This window comes from Notothenia coriiceps, unplaced genomic scaffold (assembly GCF_000735185.1).
Source record: "Notothenia coriiceps isolate Sejong01 unplaced genomic scaffold, NC01 NC01_scaffold00021010, whole genome shotgun sequence".
Taxonomy (NCBI): Eukaryota; Metazoa; Chordata; class Actinopteri; order Perciformes; family Nototheniidae; genus Notothenia; species Notothenia coriiceps.
In genome coordinates, this window is record NW_011353711.1 from 46,118 (window position 1) to 69,499 (window position 23,382).

A 23,382-nucleotide genomic window follows, 5' to 3' on the forward strand; every position below is an offset into this window, starting at 1 on the left:
ACCTTGAAGAAGCTCTATACATCAGAGGAAATAGGATGAAACCCTGCCATCATACAGAGAAAGCATCATTAAGGGGACTCTCAACCTTAGATCATAAAACTCAGGAATGCTGCCTTCCACTGCTTCTAGTCTCCGAAGGGACTCAAGCATTGTTCAGCACACACTGTTCATTGTCAATGTCGCAGGCCCGCAGGGAGTTAGGCACACAAGATTTAAGACATACACGCTCAGCAATCACGAACACACCAACAAACAGGCACTTAAAAAGATGGCAGCCAGGGCAGGTCCATGGAGAGGCTGTGATCATCTCGGTTCAGAACAATCGACCCATCCTTGCAGCAAAGTTGAAGGTGGGGACACTGTGACATCAACCGCTCTACTTAATAGATAAAACAGACCCTTAAAAAGAGAAAGGGAGGGCAATAAAGCCATATCGTTTGGGGAAGTAAGTGGCGAGGGATCTCTTCACAGGAACGTGCATTCACCATAAAACAACAACATTTCTTCACAGAAATCTACTGAACTGAGCAGACTAACAAATATCATATTTTACTGTACTTAAATGTAAGGAAAAGTGTCCTGCTTGCGAGATAAAAACACAAACCAATTTTCATTTGATAGGGGGTTCCCAAGAACTCTGTTGCCATAGCAGATAAACACCTGCTGTTAGCTCACGGAGGCTGTGTGCTCAACATAGCTTGTCAGCATGCGCACAGGAAGCAATTGATGCAGGGAGTCGAGAACAGCCGCCGCGTCAGTGGAGCAGAGAAGCAGTCTGAATGCAGCTAGTGCCAGATGTACAGATGGAGCAGACAGAGAGGGATCACCTGTTCATACAAGGCCAGTAAGGCAAGAGGAGCTGTGACTCACTGAGATGAAGTGTAGGTGGAAATGAGGTCATCCCAGATCGCAATTAATTGTCTCAATAGGGTGTATTCGAGGGCTGACAAAAAGCAGATGCAAAGGTGAGATTTACAGTAATGGCCATACAGAGTCTCCAAACATGATAACTCATCCTGACTGGCAGTCAAATTAATATATTAATTTTGATGACCTGCTTTGCAGAAGAGATAATTAAGCTTGTAGGCCCTGTTAGAGGGCACTTACAGTGTGAAACAGGAATACATTTAAAGGAAACAATACAGTCCCTCCCTTCGTTTTTACTCCTGGAATAAAAGTAAAATGAATCCCTTATGGATGTTGGTATACAGATATGATTCGACTAAGTTACCAACATTAAGGAAAAGCATAATTTCATGGAAACATTATCTCTTAACAAAGTGTAATTTACAGCCATATCTAATAAAAATGTCAAATAGAAGGGTTTATGGTTGTTAATGACTCCATTGTGATCACTACTGTTCATTGGCGACAGTGGTTTCAGTTAATTTAGTGTCATGTATTGCTACTACATGTATTATTTTTAACTGTATTTTTCTGTAACAATTCAGAAGTTAGGCCATTTTTATGGGTTATCATTCCAACTGTTAGCGTCTCTGTAGCTTGTTAAGTTAATTGTACAATCTCCTTTTCATCCAGTGTTGAATATGAGATCAGCTTCACTGGGCTTCACACAGGCCTCTAGATGGCACACCAAGGCAAAGACAGCATTTGCAGAGACCCAGAAGCCAGGCGATGTATTTGTGTGGGGCTCAGCATTCCTCTACAGCAGTAGGTCAAACCAGCTGTGATATGTAAGAAGATATTGAGGATCACAGATGATATTAAGAAATCTGATAAGAGCATTAAATGGACACATTTTGAAAACCTCTATCTTTAATATCTGCATCAGCAAAATAAAAAAGTGACAAAGCGAGAAAAAAAAAGCTTTTGTAACTTAAAGTTATTTTGTAGTGGCGTTGAGGCTATATCATTTTAACCTGTGCTTTGAACCTGCGATAAGATTACCAAAACGACCCTCTAAGGATATTTTGATTTGGCAATTGTAACTGGGCCAAAAATAAGAACCTCACCTGGTCTCACTTAAACATACCAAAGTCAGGTAGTCAACCTTTTCCATTGAAACTTCTACTTTGTGAACACTCTATACAGTGGCCACAACTTCAGATTGCTTACAAAAGGAAGAAAGAGTGTATTTTGACTGTATGGGAATAATTAGTGGCTTACCTACACTATAATGTCAGACATCCTTAAGCCCTTTTTCCTGTCTAACTACTGGGAGTTCCCATGGGGAAAAAATTTGATAACATTTGTCTAATTTAAAGGTTAACCTAAAGTACCCCTTATTTGCTGAATTCAGAATGCCTGTGGTTTCCATTATCACATTTTTACAATCCCTCTATTCTCTCGTCGGCTGCCAATTTGCATGGCTTGTCCTTAAAACGCATTATGCTGAGGTGACACTTTTTTTGTGAATGCGCTCATCAGCCAGCCACTGTGCTTCCCACAACTCTCGCACAAATGCACACACTTAGCGGTAATTAAAAACCTGTTAGTCTCTTTGTTCAGTCACTGCTCTATGATACCTGATTGTGTGGTATGGAGAACAATCAATCACAGGGAAGAGAAGGAGAAGAAAAACATATTGAGATTTTATGAAAATGTTGTAGGACACTGTAAATAAAGGACGAGACAAAATAGGCAGAAATCAAATAAAAGACGTAAGAAAACAGTAATCAACATATGGAGGAGTGCTATTGAGACGCAGAGAACAGCAGAGGGTTACACAGCAATGATGTCACCTCATGCTGCCACTGCAACAAATTAGCCATTGATCTTTGGCCTTATTAGTTCCAATTCCCTCCTTCCAGCTCACAGTTTATTAGGATATACGTATGACATGTGGATCTTCCTCTGTTTTACTCTCTTCTTCTGTAAAATATCTCTCCACTCCTCATGTCCCCCCTTCTCTTCTGAGATCAGCGGTATCCCCTACCCCTGTACATGTAACAGCTCCATTATTGGTTGTGACCAAGAATGCCCCCCAATGCGTCGATAAGCCCTCATTCAAAGAGATTGAATTATATGGAGATAAACGGTGTCCTTGAGCATGGGTGCAGATAACAGATTGGAGTGACACAGCTGACTCTCTTTGTTTTGTTAATTAAAGATGACCTCATCGCTAAAAATGGACGCTGTGCACCTCCTCGTCACGAGGCTCGCCATCAGCAGATTGCAGATTGCAGGCAGGGGGCCAAGGGCTTTCTGCATTCCTTTTCCCTTTTTGCTTCCTTTTCCATTTTTCATCCTCACACACCCATTGTAAGTATCTCTCTCTTTGCCATAGGTCTAGACTTTAGCGGTATGATTTGTTTGTCTCTCCATCTCTCAGTAGCCATAACACTCCTTCTGTGTCCCTTATATACTGTACTGTAGATGTGGACTGTGTGTTCATGGAACCTCTCACTCCCATGGATGGATTCGTCCTGGAATTGTTATTAAGACAAGATGAGATTGCTGCCCCTTCCATTTCCATTCATCACTGTGTGTTGTGGGGCATTGTTTTCCCCATCATTCATCAGGATAATTATGTGATCTATGTGTGTTATGACATGAAGCATTATCACAAATCATGGTGGCCTGGACTTTATGAATCCAGTCTAGCTAACAAATCAATTTCAATTGTATTTAAGCATTTATTGGAATGAATAAGTCTCACATTGTGATTCAGAACATTGCAAACACACACAATGATAGACATACATATTTACCGGTAGTTGTTATCCAATGGCTCTTTGTGATAATAAGCAGGAGAGAACCAATAGCTACTGCTGGATTATTTCTTTAGCTACAATTATGACACATTTGGCTTTGTTGGCAACAACACGCAAGAATCAGAACCTTTGTAGCCGCCCAACAATCTTTACTAATCCTAATGTTATTTATTGTCCCATTTTTGTTGTATTTCTTAAGCGACAAGGCGCTGCTTACTTACTTGCAGTAAGCAAAGATAACACTGTGGCTAAAGGCAGTTTAGAGATGAGCAACACTTGCTGCCCCCACACACATCACAGAGTCAACTGAAGCCATCAGACCATCCGCCGCCACTAGTCTTGTGGTAGAGCAGGTGGACGATGTCAGTGCGCATCACCTAGTCAATACAGCGCAGCATCACAGCCAACGGCATGTCATCACACATACGTTTATTCTTAGTGCTAAGTACAGACCTAGGAGGAGGCTGAGCCACAGTAAAAAGGAGCCGGGGGCAGTAAAAACAGACCACACACGGGTCACATCAAAATGGAAGACATGGACCCGAGGGGCCATTAGGTGATGACAAACCACCACACCTGAACCAATGTCTATTTTACAAACAGCAGGTCATTTGAAGAACCAGTTGCATTGACCACTGAATATAACTAGCAGAAGTCAGATGAGGCTGTTGAACGTGGATAATTGTTCAATACAATATTATTAAAAGAGAAAAAATGTTTCTGTTTCATTATCAATGTGTTACTGCAGATTCACCTTCTTTTCAATCAGGAGAGACATTTCAAGTAAACACATACATGTATTACATGGTGCTGAATAAGGTAGAATTGGGGGCCCTGGCGATAAGACCCCATCATTCATAATAAGAGGGAGATTACAACAAGGTTAGGAATTCCCTTTATTTTGCGTCTGCAACATTTAATATGTTTTCATTCAATCCATGACTTAATTGAGTTTCAAATATCGGATCCTAACCTCTTCTAGCATCATTCATCATCAACATGTTCTGTTGTTATGCAGATGATACAAAGCTGTACCTTTCAGTCAAGCTAATCAAGCATAAAACGCAATAAACATCTGTTCAATATAGAGCAGAAGTCAACAGAAAAACATGTACATTGTTGTCTCAAGAACAAATATTGTATCATTGGTTGTGTTTATCAGAAGATTATGTTAGCATGAGAGAACATTACATTTTAAAGACATCTGAGCTTCAACACTTACTTGACTTTGGAGTGCTGTCTGCACCGCTGTTGTTTTGCATTATTTGTATCTATGATTTGTATTGATTTACTCATTTACAGCAAGTACTTTTTACACAACTTTCAATGTATTTGCATGAAGATAGTTCAAATTGAGTTTATCGCATAAGGGCAAAATAGTTTCCATTTCAATCTATTTTTTTAAAAAAAGGGAAAAAACAGAATTTCCTCCTAGGGGCATCAGTAAAGTTTCATGTTCTCCTTCATATTCTTATTTTAGACTCATCTCTCAAACAACACAATTCAAAAAACAGAAATGAATGATGTATCTTTCTGCCAGCACAGTGCCTCAGGAGGGCTGTCCAAAGGGATGTCCCCTTACCTGATTAGAAAAACTTGGACGATGATTCGCAACAAAACCTGCTAGGAGAAATCTATTTCCCACAGTGCTTTGATTCTATCTCTAAATATCTACCTTGGATGACGCTAGCTAATCTCCACAACTCATTTGCAACGCGAGTCCACTCTTTATTTTACCTTGAATGTCATTTCAACCTACCTGTGTGTGTGTGTGTGTGTGTGTGTGTGTGTGTGTGTGTGTGTGTGTGTGTGTGTGTGTGTGTGTGTGTGTGTGTGTGTGTGTGTGTGAAAGGAAGAAGGGAGGATGACGTTGTGGAGGCTCAGTGTGGGGAGTGGAGGGTTGAGTGCTGACGGTTTAACAGAAGAGGCCCCTTGCAGGTTTAGCAGCCTACAGGAAATATAAAGCTTGTTGTGTGTTTGTTAATTTGAAGCTTGTGTTCTGTTTATTTAAAAAAGAGTCCACTGTACAATTGCTTGGATTGATAATTGTCGACATAGACGGAGAGACACAGTTCAACAGGGGCGGAGAAAGGAGGCAGTTTGAGGACAAACAGAAATGTAATTTGAGAAAGAGAATGAGAGGATTAACTGAAAAAAATGAACACCAGCACAAACTGTATTCTGTGGATAGGTTCATGCAGTTCTCCAGCATTTAATTATAATCTATTATAACAATAATGTGAATTTATTATATTATTCTTAATGATAATCCTCTTGTTATTCAAATCTAGGAATTAGTTTTGGACCAAGGTTTGTGCTGCCACATGTCCCCAATAGGATATATGCGCCTACAGGGACCAGAAACAAGAAAATACTTGAGCAATGAGCACATAATTGAGCATTTTTTACATTTAAGATATAATAACTAAACAAATATTTGCATAAAATAAATCAAATCACTTTTTACTATACCAAGTAAAGATATCAGATCAAATGTTAAGCTTTTTTTTATAAATTACATTGAGCTAGTATGATGAGTAATTCAGATGTTTTTTTCAAACCAGAAGAGAATTGATATTTAACTAATGAATATCACATAATGATTTACTATAGAAAAAGTTAACAATTTCAGAAAAAGGAAAATATTTTAAATAATTTACACTTTTGTGCAGTTTTAAAAGCACAGCTGCAAATGTCACATATACATTACTGCATTAATTCACTGTACAGGAATGTTTCAAATGTCATTAACACATCATCTATAAAACCAAGCAAGTGAAAGAATAGTGCCTTACAAGAGTGTTTTTTCCTTAGCCACTTTCCCTCAAATTTCCTCTTGGAGCAGAGAAAAAAAACGTAATGTGTGAACCCACTGAACTTGAGGATTTATATGTGCACACACACACACACACACACACACACACACACACACACACACACACACACACACACACACACAAACACACACAGCTAATGGCTGAGGCAATTACGCTGAGCCTGAATTCAGTGGTGTAATTGAAATGATGTGTTGGGGATAACAGTATAGCAAGTCTGGCTTTTAACATCAGACGAAATGCCACCATTTACACACCTGTCTCCAGATCCTGCCACATAAGGGCAAACAAGGTTAACATGTGCGGTAAACATGTGCATGGTGTATTAATGTGTTAAATACGCAGTTTTGTGTTTCAATTTCTTTCGCAGCTTTCTGTTCACTCTTGTTATTGCCCTTTCCCCGCCTCTGGCTACCATTCACCTCTTGCTGCCCACGGTAGAAGGAGCTCTCTTTGAATTTCCAGACACATGCCCACCCCTCCTTTTTGTGTTTTGTTTTGTGCCAACGTTTTTTTTTTCGGTGTTTTCCTTGTCATCTTAGATAATATGGCTGAGTCTGGGTCAGGGAACATTGCTGTCGTGTACCCGCAAAGCCTAGGAGACATTGTATATGATATTGAGTCTGTACAAATGAACTTGCCTTGACTTGTTTGTTTTACATCATAGCTTCAAACCCTCTTTCTCTTTGAATCAGAACACTTCGTCTCGCCCATGATTTGCTATTATTTGTACCCCTTTCTGCCTACTAAAAAGGTCACCTGGCATTTACCATGAGGTTTTAATCGCCATGTAAGCTGGAGAACACGCAAAATGGCTTTTACCGTAATAGAATTTCGGGGGCCTTAATTTTTGCCAGCTGTGTGCTGTTTTGGCTTAGTTATTGACAGAAATGTTGACGGACCACAGGCATACCCTTGAGGAACCCCTGAGATGGGTAGAGCCATTAATGATGCTTCTGGCTGGGTTTTGAAACCTTATTTTTAAGGTTCATGGATTTGATTTCAAGTGTTATTAACTAATTCTGGATTGGTACTGGATGTAATAACTTAAAACCTACCAGCTTGGAGCCAGTAGATGATTGAAGGTCTTCGGTAGAAATTAGCAAACGTCCACAGACAAAGCTGTACAGATGTGCCAACGGTTTGTACAAATATTTCCAGTTTAGCATTTGAGTCATACCCTAATTTTGCATGTGTGAACATTCCACATTCAATTAATTACCCTGTGTCATTTCCTCAGCCCAGTCTTTACTTTACTAAGATGCGTATGTTTTCATTAGTCTCTCAAATGGAAAATTGTAGTAAGCAATAAGAGTATCCTAAAAATAAACCAGAGATATGTTTTGAGGCAGTGAGTGATACATTTATAACCCTGAGAAACAACTAAATATATAATATTAAAGTTGTATTTTACTTTAGCACATTGCTATTCTTACATTGTTGTTATACAGCAAAGTGTTGCTGGAATGTCCTCTTTCTGTACTTTGAATTAATAAATGTGTTGATCAGGAAACATTCAGAGTGAGACCACTGCTAAGCTAAATGTAAAAAAAAAAAAACGTTTATATAAAGAATAGAATGTAGATTGAATGTTTCGGAATATAGTTTTCATTAGTTTCAATTTTTGCAAACTGACATTTACACAGGGAAAAGAGCATTATCAGCCCCTTAACTATGTGCACATGATGGTACATTGTGTACCCCTACGAAGCCTGCGCACTGTTCTTATATTTACGTAATTGCATAACAGTTTATAACTTTCAGATGTCTCTGTTTAAAGAGGTTTTGACCCATGGAATGTGCGGTGCAGTTTGCTAGGTATGTGTATATGGTTGTTAACAGAAATAAAACACAGTGTGTTCTCCTGCTGATTTCTTCAATTGATAATTATACAGTAAGCTCTCCTAGAGCCACCCGAGAGCAGACCAAAGACATTTGCCTATTGTTTAGTCTTCCAGGTTGATCAAAGTAACTTACGCGCTTCCTCGTGCTCTCAGTGACATAAGTGGTCTATTCACACTGTACATGTAATGTCCAATTATGACATTTTGCCTCATGTCCCTAAGCTTAACTAAACTAAGCCCATGAAGCCAGTCTCTATTTATGCCTAAGGGGGACATAACATCTTTCCAACTCTGTTAGAACACATGGATACTGACATATCAAGTGTGTTTTCAACCAAACTGTTAAAAAAACAGTGTTTTAGATTAGCTACAATATAATTACTCTGATTAACACATTTTATAATTGGCATAATCAGTGCTTTTCAAGGGGATATTTTGAAAGGTTAAACAATGTCATATGCAGGGTCATAACTTTTGCATTGGTACAACCTTAGAAAACACGTTAGTAATGTATACAACTATCCATCATCTCTGCAGCATTGCAACTACTGCCACTTAACTGGCATGTATAATGAATATAGATATGTTCTTAATAACCCCGGAAATGTTGCTAAGGCCAAGCACAACTTCAGTAATATTCCATAAATAGTTCCTATTATGAATAAGAATGAAAGGAAGTCACAATGTATGCCACACCTATCTGAACACTTTTGAATATAGTTTGACTTTGATCTGGCCAAGTATGCAAAAGGCAGCAACAGAACACAGCTGGCCATACAACTTCATCCCCACTCAGTTTTCTTACAGTTCTTTTGCCCCTTTTTTGTTGTTGTTATAGTCTTCTGGCAGACGTTTGCGCTGTTCCGTCAATGTCTGGGTTTGTTCATTTGTTTACGGGCTACACTTTCAATGGTGCTGTAGGATAGAAACTTGTGTCCCAGCCATGAAAGGGTAGCCATTGGTGAGCACACTTGTTTATGCCGCACGAGAATGGGACAGTGTGTCTTCTATTTGATTTGTGAGAGTCAGGATCATGTTAGAATCACATACATCAACTCACCGCTACTAAAACACAAGTCACAAGTGGTTGCTCCTGACCTGTAGTCACGCATCAGCTCCTTGATTTATTCTGATTATCAAAACATCCATTGACATCAACATTCTTCTCCATGACCACATCCAAAATCATAAAACATCAAAGCGCTCACTGTCCTTTTTCCTTTCCAGTCATTGTTTGTCTCTCTCCCTTGACTTTTTTTGTTAGTGGTTCCTTCCCTCAATTTTCTCCATGTTTGTCCATGCTTTATTTGGAGGAGTTTCTTTCTACCTTTATCCTTTGTGAAGTGGCAGAAATCTGGCATTCAATTGACATTCCTCTCGTAGGCAATAAAGCTGAGGGAATACACGAAGAATGCAGTATGTTAAACGCAGGGCAATTTAGGTCAAAAGTGATCATAAATAGAACATTACCAATAATATCCGCTATATATTGAGTACCACGCCAAACGAGAATTAGATATCCAGTACACTTTTGATAGTATTAAAAAAACATTATTATTTCCTTACTTAGATATCAATACCACAATCCAAACCTTCAGTTGCAAAATGAACATTTGTGAACATCGTGATTCTCCAAAAAACATATTTGCCTTAACTAAGTAATATCAGAAAGAACAAAGTAAATAATAATAAACAACCAAATTAAGTGTCTCGTTTGTTGAAAATTATAATGTATATAAACAGTGCAATAATGGAAATGTAATCCTAATATTTGGAAGACATTGCACTTAATCCATTATTAAAGTTTGGTTAAATACTTAATCAATATGGACTTTCCTATGTTCTCATATTTAATTGACCTCAGTTGCACTGCAAATGGTCATTTTGTATAATGATTGGCTTCTTAATGTTCTCTTGGCAAACCAAGACAACCTGTAAGTGTTCACTTTAATAAAGAATGTATTCAAATATATATGAATAGCTAAACCTTTTAAATATTCTATGGTGGTCTTTGGGTTTAAGAATGTTGAAATATTAAGTAAGAAAGTGTCTGCTTACTTTAAAAGGTAAGGTTAAAATGTAAAGCACAAACAAACTCCATGACTTAACATTTCAATAGACATATCCTGATACTGATATCAGCACTTATTTTGCAGTTCTAAGCAAGTTTTATCCAAACATAAATCCAAATGAATCCAATTTGAGGTAAAAACATTTGAAAGAGCAACCCTGCAGCAGTACAGGAATGTGTTTAGGGGAAACCTCCTATACACAGAGCTCTTTCTGTGAAAAGGTCAAATCATTCATTCGTGCAGTTATTTTTCCTCTCTTCTGTAACCTTTTCTTACCATCCCCTTGTGCCCTACCCACCAGACTTACTCCCTGTGTTTATAAGTTGGCCCATGTATCATAAGCTAAAACTAAGCTGCCCTTTACCTCGTGTAGAAATAGTTTGAAATCCAACCGTTCGAGAGTTTTTAAACTATTTTGACAGCTCCCTCTTTTTTCCATCACCCCCATGAGCAATGGAAACTGGCATCGTGTATGTGTCTCAATGAACAAGCGTGCGTCGCTCGCCTTTCCCGTAAGCTGACATGAAAGATATTTCACAACTTTTGAAGCAGTGTTTTGTGAGACGCTAGGGTGCTCAGAGAGATATCATTGTAACAGAACCATGTGCCCATAAAGGAATGATATCCTGTTTTCTTACAGTTCTGTAACATCGTGGGTATGGGCTACTGCCAACAAAAAGTCATATTTAATTTAGCTCCCGCCTGGTGCTGGTGAAATGGCTCCCACTGGACCAGGCAGAGGTGAAACTCATAACACCAGAGTCAAATGGCATGATCATTGATAAGGAAATACATGTTTTCCTAAATGCAGGAATTCATTCATGACTAAGTCCATGTTGTGTTCCATTGTTTTTCTCTTGTTTAAACATGTGGTGCAACCCAAACAAGTGGTATTGTTTTCTTTAACTTAGAACAATAGATGAAAGATAATGTTACCCTTTTTCTTTTCTTTGGCTAAAAGTATGACGGATGGTTGAACAGTACAAATAACATTTTCAAAGTGAGCCCTTTGTATAATTTCCTTATTGTCTCTGTTTCTTAATTTCATACTTTCTTTTTCTTCCTTTAATATGATCTCTTTACCAGGTGAAGTTATAAGCTTGGTGGATGATCTGTTCTCTGGTCTGGGTTCATCCTGTGTTGTTGCCGGGAAAAGGACTGGAGACCATCCTCACTCTGTGCTGTATTCAGTTGTCTTCAAGTGCCTGGAACCCGACAGTCTCTACAAGTAAGTAAGCCAACAACGTATGCCAAGTTTTCAAGTAAATTAAATAACTGATTTACTGTGACTGTTTATTTCTTCGGCATATGAATAAACATGAGTCATAAATTGTGTTGTGTTGTGTGTTTAGGTCAGACATATTTTCAAAGTTCCCGATATGTCTGTGAAGTAAAATCCCCTCAAAGAAGAAAGTTCCTAATTATTTCCAGATTTCTATGGGGTTATTTCATAGGAAATTGATATAAAACTTGTAGGTAAACTATGTTTTTAAATGTGTGAGTTAATGAGGCAATATCAAATACATAGAAGCTGTAAGAGAATTGCTGTGGTGTTGGGTTTTGGGGGCCCCAGTGAGCTCCCAGCAGTCCCCGAGCCTGGGACAGATATTCTGTAGAAATGCACGTTTGTTCCGACCATGCACAGAATAAGACAATAGGAGCTGTACCCATGGGGTCTAATCAAACTCAGCCAGGAGAAGGTATGTAGGGCTCTGGTGCCTTGCCAATTTGAAAGGAAAACTGTTTGGGTTGTAGGTAGGCTAACCCCTGGCTCATTTCTACACACAGGCGTAGAATGAAACCCCTGGATAGGGTTTGGACTCGATCCTTTTCCAGTTACCAATGTGAGAGGCACCGATTAGGGTTGTCACAATCATGAATTTTAGTTGACGATACATTTGCAAACCAATAATTGTGATCTACTATTTACAGCATTTGTATATTTGTATTCACTGTAAGCTTTAAAATGGTTGCTTAGGCATACCAGACTATTTAAACATTGGTCTCCCAACAGTTCATACTGTTGTATAATACTGTTGTATAAACTGTATACAGTTTCTTAAGGTTGCGGCTTTTGTGTGGCTAAAAACACGAGAGTAGCGGCAACCCGAGATCCTATTGGTGGACACTTTGCAGTAAAGAAACCTGAAGCCGGAGAAGGAGCCTATTAGACGTGTTTAACCCAGGGGCCTCTTTAATCAGCGGTCAGGTTTAGGAAGCCTGAAGGACAGCAGCTTCTGTGTTCTCGGAAGCTTAATGCGTAAGAGTTTGCGAGTCCTTAAAGAAGGACTTTTGTTTGGCTTCATGGAGGTTATGGAAAACCATGACACAATTCAGGAAGCGGAGGCAAGACATCACAGAGGCTGGTTCAAGCAGAGGACAACTGCTGACCTTGTGTTTGGAAAACCATAGAACCTGCTTGACACCTTTGCTGTGGAGTTGGCTGACTGTGAGGATTGAGAGAAGGTCTCAACCGTCTCTTTGGTGGAGGTCAGCACAAAACGACTCAGCAGCAAGTTTCTAGGCGTGGTGGAGATTTTGCCTGAAATCTATAAGCTCTAGATATCGTTTGGCAGTCATAGTAAATACACCTCATACATCAATGTCATGTGTAGGTTAGGGAACATGTCTGTGAACACCCAGAAGAGGGTGGTGGTTCCCATTTTCTGATGAAAAGTAACTGAAGGCCATGCTCCATTTTTTGCTATTTCTGATTTTAAATTGTATCATCGAAACTAGAAAGTAATCAGAGTTCACACTTTAATGTACAGTACAATTCTGTCCAACCACCTACAATATTAAGCAACAGTGCCCTTGGTCTTGGCTCACAATTTATTGCAACCCAGTTGACTTGAGTTTTTCTGACCACATTTTTATGAGTTCACTGTTTTCCGATTACCATATAAATACCTTTCATTAAACATTATGTTGTGGCCATGATTGCGTCTTTCCCATACAAGAATGACTGAGCAAATATAAGCAATACCACATCCTCCCTTAGGTGTCTACAATTCCCACTGCAAATGCTGTTTTTCTTAAGGGGGTCAATTTTGTTACCTACAACAGCTGGCTCGAGTTAAATAGGGAAGCTCAACGTGGTGGAAATGGCGGTTGCTTCCGTTCTTTTATGTTCTCTTTGGTCAGAGCAGAACAGCGTTTTTGTGAATACAGAAGGATCTCTGTTAAGAGGCGATCTTTGTTAAACTCAAAGAACAAATTGACCACTCTTTGTAGATTTTGGGAGGCATTTAGCTAAAAGACAGACCTTGCCGAGGTCATTAAATGCCATTAAATGCACTCATAGCCATCACCGTAACACATCATGTATTTACAACAGCAAGTTGAACTTTGACAGTGTGTGACGTGGGAAGCCAAGGCTATTTGCTGTTGCTGATTGCAGATCTGTTCCAACAGTATAACAATTACTGCGGGTTTTATGAATAACACATCATGTCCTACAAACATTGTGGAATTAAGTGCATGCGTGTGGGGCTTCACTGGACTGCTTCACATTGAAACCTATTTATTGTATTTAATTAAATTCCCCCGTACAACATCAGAAATTGCGTCATTACAGACTATAACCTCAAATGACCATAGAGCTGACACAGCATGTTTCTGACAGTGTTAACAGCAATTTCATGATTATGTTTTTCATTAATTACCAGAATGTTGTATGTGATATTTTTTTCTGTTCAATCAGTTTTTGGCAAGCTATTTAGAGGCACAATTCAGACTAGAAATATATCTGACTTCAAATTTGATGCAGATATGTTTTTTTTAATCTTTTTTAAACTAGATATTGCTGTTATGTGCATTTTCTATGAGCACTATTTGCTCTTGCACGAAAATCAATAATAAGTGAAGCAGACAGGCCCCAGGTGTTGTTGTGGCTGACATTGGACACATGAAACAGACTGTTTTTTCAGGTTCAGTTAAGTGTCCTGTTTTTATAATGTTCATGCTTTTCGAAGGCCTTGGTTTGTTTTGGGAGCCTGAACATAGCCCCTTCGAAAGAAGAAGCCAGAATTAAAAGCTTTTGGAAACCTCCGATTATCCCCAATCTAGGTGTACATGTTCTTACAAAGTTACAAAAAACAAATAACTTTGCAATAGTTTAATATCCAAATCCTTATGCCAGTGGATTTCCAATAACCTGAGACGACAATACAGCAAGGCATACTCACAGCATTTAGCATAACAAGTTACCCTAAAATAAATTATCTTTAGTTGTGCCTAATTAAATGAACATACATTTACAGTCGAGAGGGATGCTAAATTACAGGAATAAAAATGCCTTAAGATGCTTGTTTGTGTGTTATTGTATGTGAGACAGCCAGAGTAAAGGTTATGGATGTATTAATGTAGCTTTGCCAACAAGCTATTTAACATTTATGTCTACATAACAGCTATAACAGTCAAATTAACGCCATGTGGCTTTTAAACAAATCCATTAACACTGGAGTATATATATATGGTCATAGGCTGATGAACCTGTGAGTTTCACATAAACACTGCACACAGGGAGAAGTAGAATAGTCAATTTTGGGAAGTGTTAATAATGGAGCATTAAAACAAAGAAATTAAGATAAAATAAATCAACGAATAACCAACAAGACATTCTGGAGGCTGATGGTAATGCCTACAATATAATTACCATCTATTTAGTTAACAACTCAATGTTTCGACTTTCCTTCATGCATTGACGCAGTAGATAAAGAATACTACTGTATGTACGTACAGTAACTATTCATTTAATCTGTAGAAGTTAGTGTTCCACTAACAAAACCTGCAACAAGAGCCTTATTTCCAACGTTGGAGCTGTGTTATCTTTGTTGAGGAATTTTCTACAGTGTTGTTTTGCTCTGATAAGAGCAGAATTTACCTTGGAGTTACGCCTGAGGGCACATCTGCTTGAAGCCAACCCCGCTTGTCTTAATCAAGAGTCTGATAAGTCCTACTGGTTTGGACATTACATTACATTACATGTCCTTTGTTAGACGCTTTTATCCAAAGCGACTTACATACATTCACACTTGATCATTACCAAGGCTGCTAACATTTCCCTTACTAGAATGCTCTTTTCTCTTTGAAGAGTTTCACACCTGATTTCAAATGTGAATACAAATATGCTGCATACAGAGTCACTTTTGTATTATTAACCAAACGTGTGAGAATTCTCTAAAGAGGCTACTATGAATATACTTCTTGAACTGTCAGACTAATGTGACAATAAGCAGGAACATCCTTTTTTACAAGGATAACTTATATTTCTGGGGTGGTAAATCATCAACAAAATAATCTTGGCAATGAAGTCAGTTGACTTTGTTTTTCTGGTTCTCGAACCCAAACCAAATCAGAAATGTGGTGATGATAATCTATGTTACAGAGTTCAACTAGGTGACCAGGATGCCTGTTTCTGAACATGTTGATTGAAGGGTCAGTTCAGTTTTCTGCACCACAAGTGTATTTTGTTGTATTGAACTGATAGAGGTCAGGTAACATTGTTTGTGCTGCTCTAATTAATCAAGACTACATTTGTGACAGAAGTTGTACAAAAAATAGTTATGTACTTCTCCATTTCTTGATATCGATTGACACCTTTGAGTTTTAAAGCTTAAAACTAGCTAGTGGATTTGAAAAAAAAATCATTCCTGCTTCTTGATTGGCATTTATATTTCTTTGAGTGTGGTGGTTGTACAAAGGTGTTGGTACTTTTTAGTTTAAAAATCTAAATAATATTGTTTTGCATGGTGGGCATTTGCTGTTTTCCACTAAAACTTGGTGCAAAAGGAAGACGCACAAAAATCTAGTTTCTTCCTGATGAGAAATGTTTTTGCTTTTAATTTAAAAAATAATCTTGATACTGCTGATTCATGATAATATTGACTTGAATTTGTCAAACGTCATTCAAAGAACTGTTGAAATGATGTTCTTGTTGATTAACTATATATTTATCTCAGTTTCCCAAATTATCTGCTGAATTCATTTGAGATTTTAATGTGGTGTTGTGATCATGACATTCATTTGGACTGTGAGTCTTTCTGATCTGCAAGTGAGGTCATTCAGAGCTGAGCTAATTGGTCTAATTCACAATGAAAGGCAAAGGCATTATATTTAGGGCTGTTGCGCTAGTGTAATGCCACATAGATCTGAGGATTTCAACGTCACGAGATACTGTAGCTGCCACAGATTTTTCGGGCAGTGTGAAATTATTCTATGTGGCTTTGATTGTTTTGTTGACCGGCTTTCTGATGTGTATCCAAACATTGATGTCATGGAAAAGGCATCCCCTACTGCCCTAGCTTCTCTCAGCATGCCAAACATACTGCCCTAAGTGATCCTCTCTCACTCTCAATCTCTCTCTCTCTCTCTCTCTCTCTCTCCCATTCCTCATCTCTTGCTCTGTCTGTCCCAGAGCTTTCTATCTTGTCATCCCTTGTTCATCCATCTCCCCACTGTCTCATTAAATTAGAGGACAATAGTTACTTTAATGGCCACATTGTTAATTTACACAAACATTAATCTGCCATTTGTCCACTTGGTTGTTTGCTGAGCTTTCAAAACTATGGCACAGGGACAAAACCGAACCGCTTCCAGAGGAGCCATGTGAAGCCAGACGGCCTTGGAATAGATGTGAGAGACAAAGAATTAGAGAGAGGGATAGACAGGGCTGAGCTATATGCAAGCAATGTAGATAGAAAAATAGAGAGACAAAGGAAAGTGTATCCGTGTGTGGTAGGGTGGGTGGCCGTGGTGGTTGTGTGTCTTGCCAAATGCTGTTACTTGATGTTTTGACATTCTCGTGGGATGCCAGACCAAAGCTGCTTTCTTTGTTCTCCTAGGCGATCTTTATCATCACTGTGTGCCTGTGCCGAGCTTAGACTGCTACTATCAGTTTATATGAATGAGGACCTAACAGTATGTAGAAACCCTAGCCAAGGCTACTTGGCTTAAATGGCGATCAAAAAGTTGCAAAATGTCTCGTATTTTCTTTAAAATGTCATAATTCATTCCACAATGAGCATATTATCCCTCATTTACTCAAACAAAAAGCAGACTCTCAAGCTCACTCTCTTAGAGGCTTAATCTCATGGCAGAAAAAGCTTTATTACTGTACATAAAAACCTTGTAATTGCTGTAGGGGCTGTGGAAGGGGGAACAGTACCTGTCATTGATGCCAACCATTTAAACAACAAAAAACAGCAATAAAAGGCTGGCAAGCACACATCCTGGGTCCCTAACAAAACTTTTAACAAATTGCCTTGATAAAAACTCCCGCCTCGACGTCCTCCTCCTCCTCCTCCTCTTGCTTTCCTTTTTCTTCCACCTCATTGTATCCAGCTGCACGTTATGTGGCCACATACAGTAATTTAAACAGTGATTGTTACATGCCAGCATTGTTTTCCTGTGTGAGGCCTTTGGTGAGATTCTTGGGGAATACCGCATCCACCCTGCTGAAAAACAAGACTAGACAAACTATGTGAGCAATGTCCAAACAGGTCATATTACAACAAAACAATAATTTGAAAGAATTGGGACAGACATTAAATGAGAAAAAGGCAAATGCGTTTAGTAACAAAAATAAACCTTTGTAATAACAATAATCTTGTAATGTCTTTATTTTCATGTGTTCAAAAGTATTTCGCATTGGAATGCTATCTCAGTTGATCATCTTGTCTCGCTGTGTTTTGTGGTTTCCTTGTTTTCATTATGTTGTTTTTACAGCGGTAACTCTGTTGAAATACTGTAGAAAGCTTACAGTTTTTTTCATAACAAGCTACAAACATTTCTCAATACTAAATTCAATCCCCTGTAGTAGGAAAAACAGTGTATGTGTGTTTTTTCTGAAAACCTTCTATCAAATAACCTTCACAGCAACTGCAATATTTATGGCCTGCTTAATTCAACATAAAAATGACACAAGCTCTTTTTGGAAATGCTGATGTGCTGCTCAAGTCTAATTATCATTGATGGCCAAAGTGTAGCCAAATTGGCCTTTTCACACCATATATTTTGACGTGTCATAGTAGGTAAAGCATAGGTAGTAAAACATTACCAATGGTGCTATTCTATTCAAGTGTCACACACAAATCCAGTACCTTGACATAACACCGGTGTACGTAATCAAACAATAATTTATTTTATAATTTACACTGGTGTTTTTCCTTTGACCTAAGATTCTCATAGTCATAACTACAGTGTAGCTATGCACACAGGACAATAAAAGCCTTGAAACTTGAAACTTCTGTGACATGTCAAAGTCTATATGCCTTTTCAACTGGTAGCTAGATATGACATAATACATCTAATATTAGATAATGCTTGGCTATATGACACAACAGCAAGTTTGGCTAAACAGAAATCAATGTTATTAACCTTTTTAAAATTGTTATGTGTGTCCACAAAAGGGAGGTGTGATTTAGGGAATTCAGAGACAACAATACAAATAGCTCTTGTGTTTTCCTAGGTGTGGTTTACATGGTTGCCATGGTCACAAAGAGTGCCGCAGCAAGTTAAAAGTTCAACCATCATTAAGACAGCAGTGGCAAATAGCACATGCACGTATATGATGTTGGCATTTCTTTCCTCGCCGCTGCCTGCAATAATATTGATGGCTTAATCTGTGCCACCCTTCATCCTTTTTTAGATTCAATATGACCAGTTTCTCCTTGTTCTTGTTCTTGTTCTTATTCAAAAGTACACAGATTGACATTTTCAAAAGGACATCTAAAGGTCATTTGTATTTTTTTCCGAGCCCTACATTACTTGAGATGCCTTACAATTTCTCAGTGTCTCATATCCTAATGTCTTGAACTGTTTGCTGTGTTTTCTTATCAGGGTACTGAGTGGTCTTGAAGTCTGTCATATAACCCGAAAAAGTCTGATGTTTGACATTTTCAAAGAGAGGAAACTTTGGCCTTATAGAGTACTTGGAGTCGAGCCGGATGCCCCCTCTGCCACTGTGGAACAGGCTGCACTCATTTTCAGATTTAATTAAATCCCAACATCTTTGGCTCCTTATTGGCAAGAAATGTTTCTAAAAAAGTATGCAATGTCAGTATATGGGTTTATACGATCATCTAGCAAGATCACCATCTCATCAAGAACATTACACTTTTTAAAGGCTGTGTCAGCGTATCCAAAGTGCCAATCATTTGTGGAGTTTTAAGTGTCTTGGTCAAGGGTAAACTTGTAATTGCTTTTAAGCTTTTTCTGTATGTTTCTTTGATCGCTGCTAACACTGGCTAACTTAACTTGGGACTTTCTTCAAATGCTATTTGTTTTTTTACAGATTTACTCTTCATGCAATGGATAGCCGAGGCAGCCACTCTGACTCAAGCTTCGTGTCAGTACGGACATCTTGTCCAATGGTGGATGACAGTCGAGCCGAAGGTACACTCACCTTTCAGTTGTTTTCTTCTTGTTCCTCTTCTTTTAATTTCATTTTTGGCACATCTCTTACAAGTTTTAAAACATAATCACAATGTATAGACATTGGTACTTACCCACAAGGTTCATCACTAAAATATATTTAAAACGTGTCATTACACCCTTTTATCTAACTAATTTAATTTTTGCAAGTCAGACCCACACTTATAATACATATATCCTTTTTTTAGAATCATGTTCTATCTCAACTCATAAAGTAAAATAAATCTCCATCACCAAATTCACATTCAGATTAAATGAACTGGCCCTGTGGAGTTAGCCATACAGTATCACTTCCTTGCTTACAAACTATACACGCCGTTTTGTATCTCTTGCAATCCCCAAACCTCATTGGAGTTCAATACTACATTAAAAACTTTGATGTGCTGATTTGCTTACGTTGCTTGTGTAAAATATGTTTCTGTGTCTCTCCTATGTCCGTCTCTTACCTCTTCACAGAGATAGCGGACAAGGTCTACAACTTGTATAACGGCTACACAAGTGGCAAGGAGCAGCAGATGGCCTACAACACATTGATGGAGGTTCCTCCTCCACTGTTATACAGAGTCCAGCATCACTACAATTCCCACTACGAAAAGTTTGGAGACTTTGTCTGGCGAAGTGAAGATGAGCTGGGCCCCAGGTGAGAAGATGTGTTTTTAAGCAGGCAAAGAAGATGATTAAAATGTTAAATTGTACAGCTAGTCTGGCTAAAGAGAACCATTGTTTTCTTGTCTAGAAGAATTCCTTATTTTGTTTCAGTCTGCCACTATTTACCCAAGTGTCCTTGTCATCTGGTTTGATGACGCTGTTATGTTGTGTAGGATCAATTACAGTCACGCTGAGGTTTATTACATAACAAAAGCCAAAGATGTTTGGACTGGTCCTTCCAGTTTCAGACCATTAAGCCATTTTTCATGGCATTGTCTCCCCTCTAAGCAGGAGCATTACACAATTTCCCCCTCCTGTTTTCCCACTTTTCAAAGTGCTTCTACTGGAAAGCAAGTGGGCAAGGTCACCATGAAAACTTCGGGTTACAGTCGCTCCTCACATTACCATGGTGATGCCAAAACAGTGTTTGACAGCCAAGCCAAACACTACATTTGATAGTCAGCTAACACTAACTCAACTTCAAACTCTATTTCCTCTCCTTCCTCATAGAAAATCTCCACAACATGCCAACATGACATCCTTTCAACCATGACCCTCTTAACAGGGACACCCCCATTGATAGTTTGCCATATGAACTGATGCCTAGACGTTACAACAACATGGAGAGCAAGAGAAGCTCACTGACTAACAAAACTGTGAAGTAGATAACACAAACAATACTTCATAGACAAAAACAAGTTATGCAAGTCTGACAAGGAAGTTGGTCCAGCACCATGACGATAGCAACATGGGTTCTTAAGTTACGGTCCAATGTTTAGGTTTGTCCACCCCCACTGCCTTGAAGCTCTCCTTTCAAGCCATAAATAATATAATAATTGTGGAATAACTTTGGTCTGTAGAAAGATGATGCCTCTCTCTGATTGGTGAAGGGGGGTGGGAGGCACGGGTTGGCCATTGGGACTTAATATGGGAATTGGGGTGGTCAGATATTGTGTTTGTGTGTGGGCAGCAATGAGGAAGGAGGAGGGGGGGGCTTTTGGATGAGCGAGCACGGATTATTTACTGCCTCAAGTTGGCAGGGTTGAGCCTCGTTGGGGTAATTTACAAGCAAGCTCTATTGGTGGTGCCTTTTAAAAGGTAGCAGAATGGCCAAGTGAAACGTAAGCAAAGTCAGTTTTCCTCGCGGGCGCTGAGAATCCCAGTAACCCAAAAATGTCCAGCAGCATCGTAACATCTGAACACTAGCTATTTTCATAATTAAATTGTTCTGTGGACATGCTGTGATGGTTAATGTTTTTTTATCTTCACTGTAAACACCACTATTATCTTGTACTGTAATTTACCTTTATATCTCTGCACATCAGTCTCTTTGATTTTCACCCCGGCCAAGGTTTGTTTGTCTGTATGTCGGCAGGATTACAGGAAAACTACTGTCCTTATTTTTTATGAAACTATGTGAAACAGCCACATATGAACGATGGACGGTTTTTGGTTCACGTTGTGGCTTAAAGACACTTTGAGTCTTGGCTGCGCACGGCTCATACCTCTGATATTGCAAGCAAACATGGAGGTGGCTGAGCCAAAATGGCGTTGGCTCATGCATAACGTGTAAACAGTGTTAACAGTGCTGACAACAGTGGCAGAGCTAACAGTGGTAATGTTAGGGGGAGCCGAGGATGGGCGTTATGCCTTCCTGTTGCCGCTGTCCTGCCACTGTTGGTTGGGATGGTGGTCTCGTGGTAACAGCCATACAGTAAGAGAACAGAAGAGAGCAGCAGTGATTAGCCAGTTGGACAATAAGACAGGAGATAACATGTGGACTGGTTACCAACACAAAGGACTGAAGAGCATGAAAACATACACAGAGGGACTGACTTCATTATCTGCTCAAGACATAATTTCTTCATTTACATAGTAAATAGTTGTTGCTGCTTTAGTCGTATAGAGTACCTTTAACATTGCAAGTTAGGGTATTTGTATATGTCTGTGCTTTCCCATTGCCCTTTTAGTTTGACGTAGTTACAGTTCTAAGCTTTGATTTTACAAAGCTGTGTTTGTGTCGTAATCAATTACTTAGAATCCAATTAAAGCCATGTCTTTCACTTAAACGCTATGGCAACCTGAAAAGTTACACTTTCCTTTTTTGTTAAATTTGTTGTTAATTTCTTTGCATGTTTTCAGGAATGGCATTACAAGTGTTGTATTTGTCTCTTACTCACATGCTGGCAGGCCTCCCTTGATTATGTGTTTGGTAGTCTGTTTTTCGGACGTAAGAATTTAAGGGAAATGAGAAAATGTTTCACCCTCTTTTCGGCCAATAAGTAAAAAGGATGTCTGTACTGCTTAACTGAAGGCAGATGTTGATGCTCAGCAGACATGGCTTTCAAAACAAATGGAATTGTGCCCTTCTTTGTGTGTGTTTTTCTCATGACCTGACATATGGCTCATTCAAGTTTTGCACAGCAGCTTCAGACTCTGGACGTAGAGAACACATTCAAACCCGGTGTAGTGTTCAACAGAATCAGTACCCGAAAATTCTAAATGTATTTGTTTTGACCCAGAGTGGCAGTCCCGTCAGAAATAAAGGAGAAACACTGTTGTAATTCTTTCAATCCTGCTAACATTTAAAGCTGGGCTTTCGTGCAAAGCCATTGAGGGTGCAACTGAAGGAACAGTGTGATATTTGTTCTTTTTCTTTCTTTCGCTCCTTCTCTATTTGTACTTCTTTGTTGACTTTTTGGCACCAAATGAACCCCCTTGGGGAATCGGTACAATTACAATTTGTCTTTATCAGGTGCTGAAGTGAATTTAGCAGGACCCCCTTTTTGTTGTCAGCAGCACACAACGCTTACACACAAACATACACCTCCACTCGCATTTCCAAAGTTTGGGTATCTAACTACTTTTATGATTT

The 23,382-nt window shown here is 38.9% G+C and overlaps 1 protein-coding gene across 1 annotated transcript in view; it reads left to right on the forward strand.

Annotated features, from left to right (window-relative positions):
* Window positions 1–23,382, forward strand: part of LOC104953054 (astrotactin-2) — a gene marked incomplete at its 5' end in the record, with an annotated part of 55,486 nt that overhangs the window by 30,983 nt on the left and 1,121 nt on the right. The window contains 3 exons of the mRNA XM_010779974.1: window positions 11,511–11,652; window positions 19,720–19,820; window positions 20,316–20,499. Coding sequence (XP_010778276.1) covers window positions 11,511–11,652; window positions 19,720–19,820; window positions 20,316–20,499 — 427 coding nt within the window. The remainder of the gene's footprint in view (window positions 1–11,510; window positions 11,653–19,719; window positions 19,821–20,315; window positions 20,500–23,382) is intronic.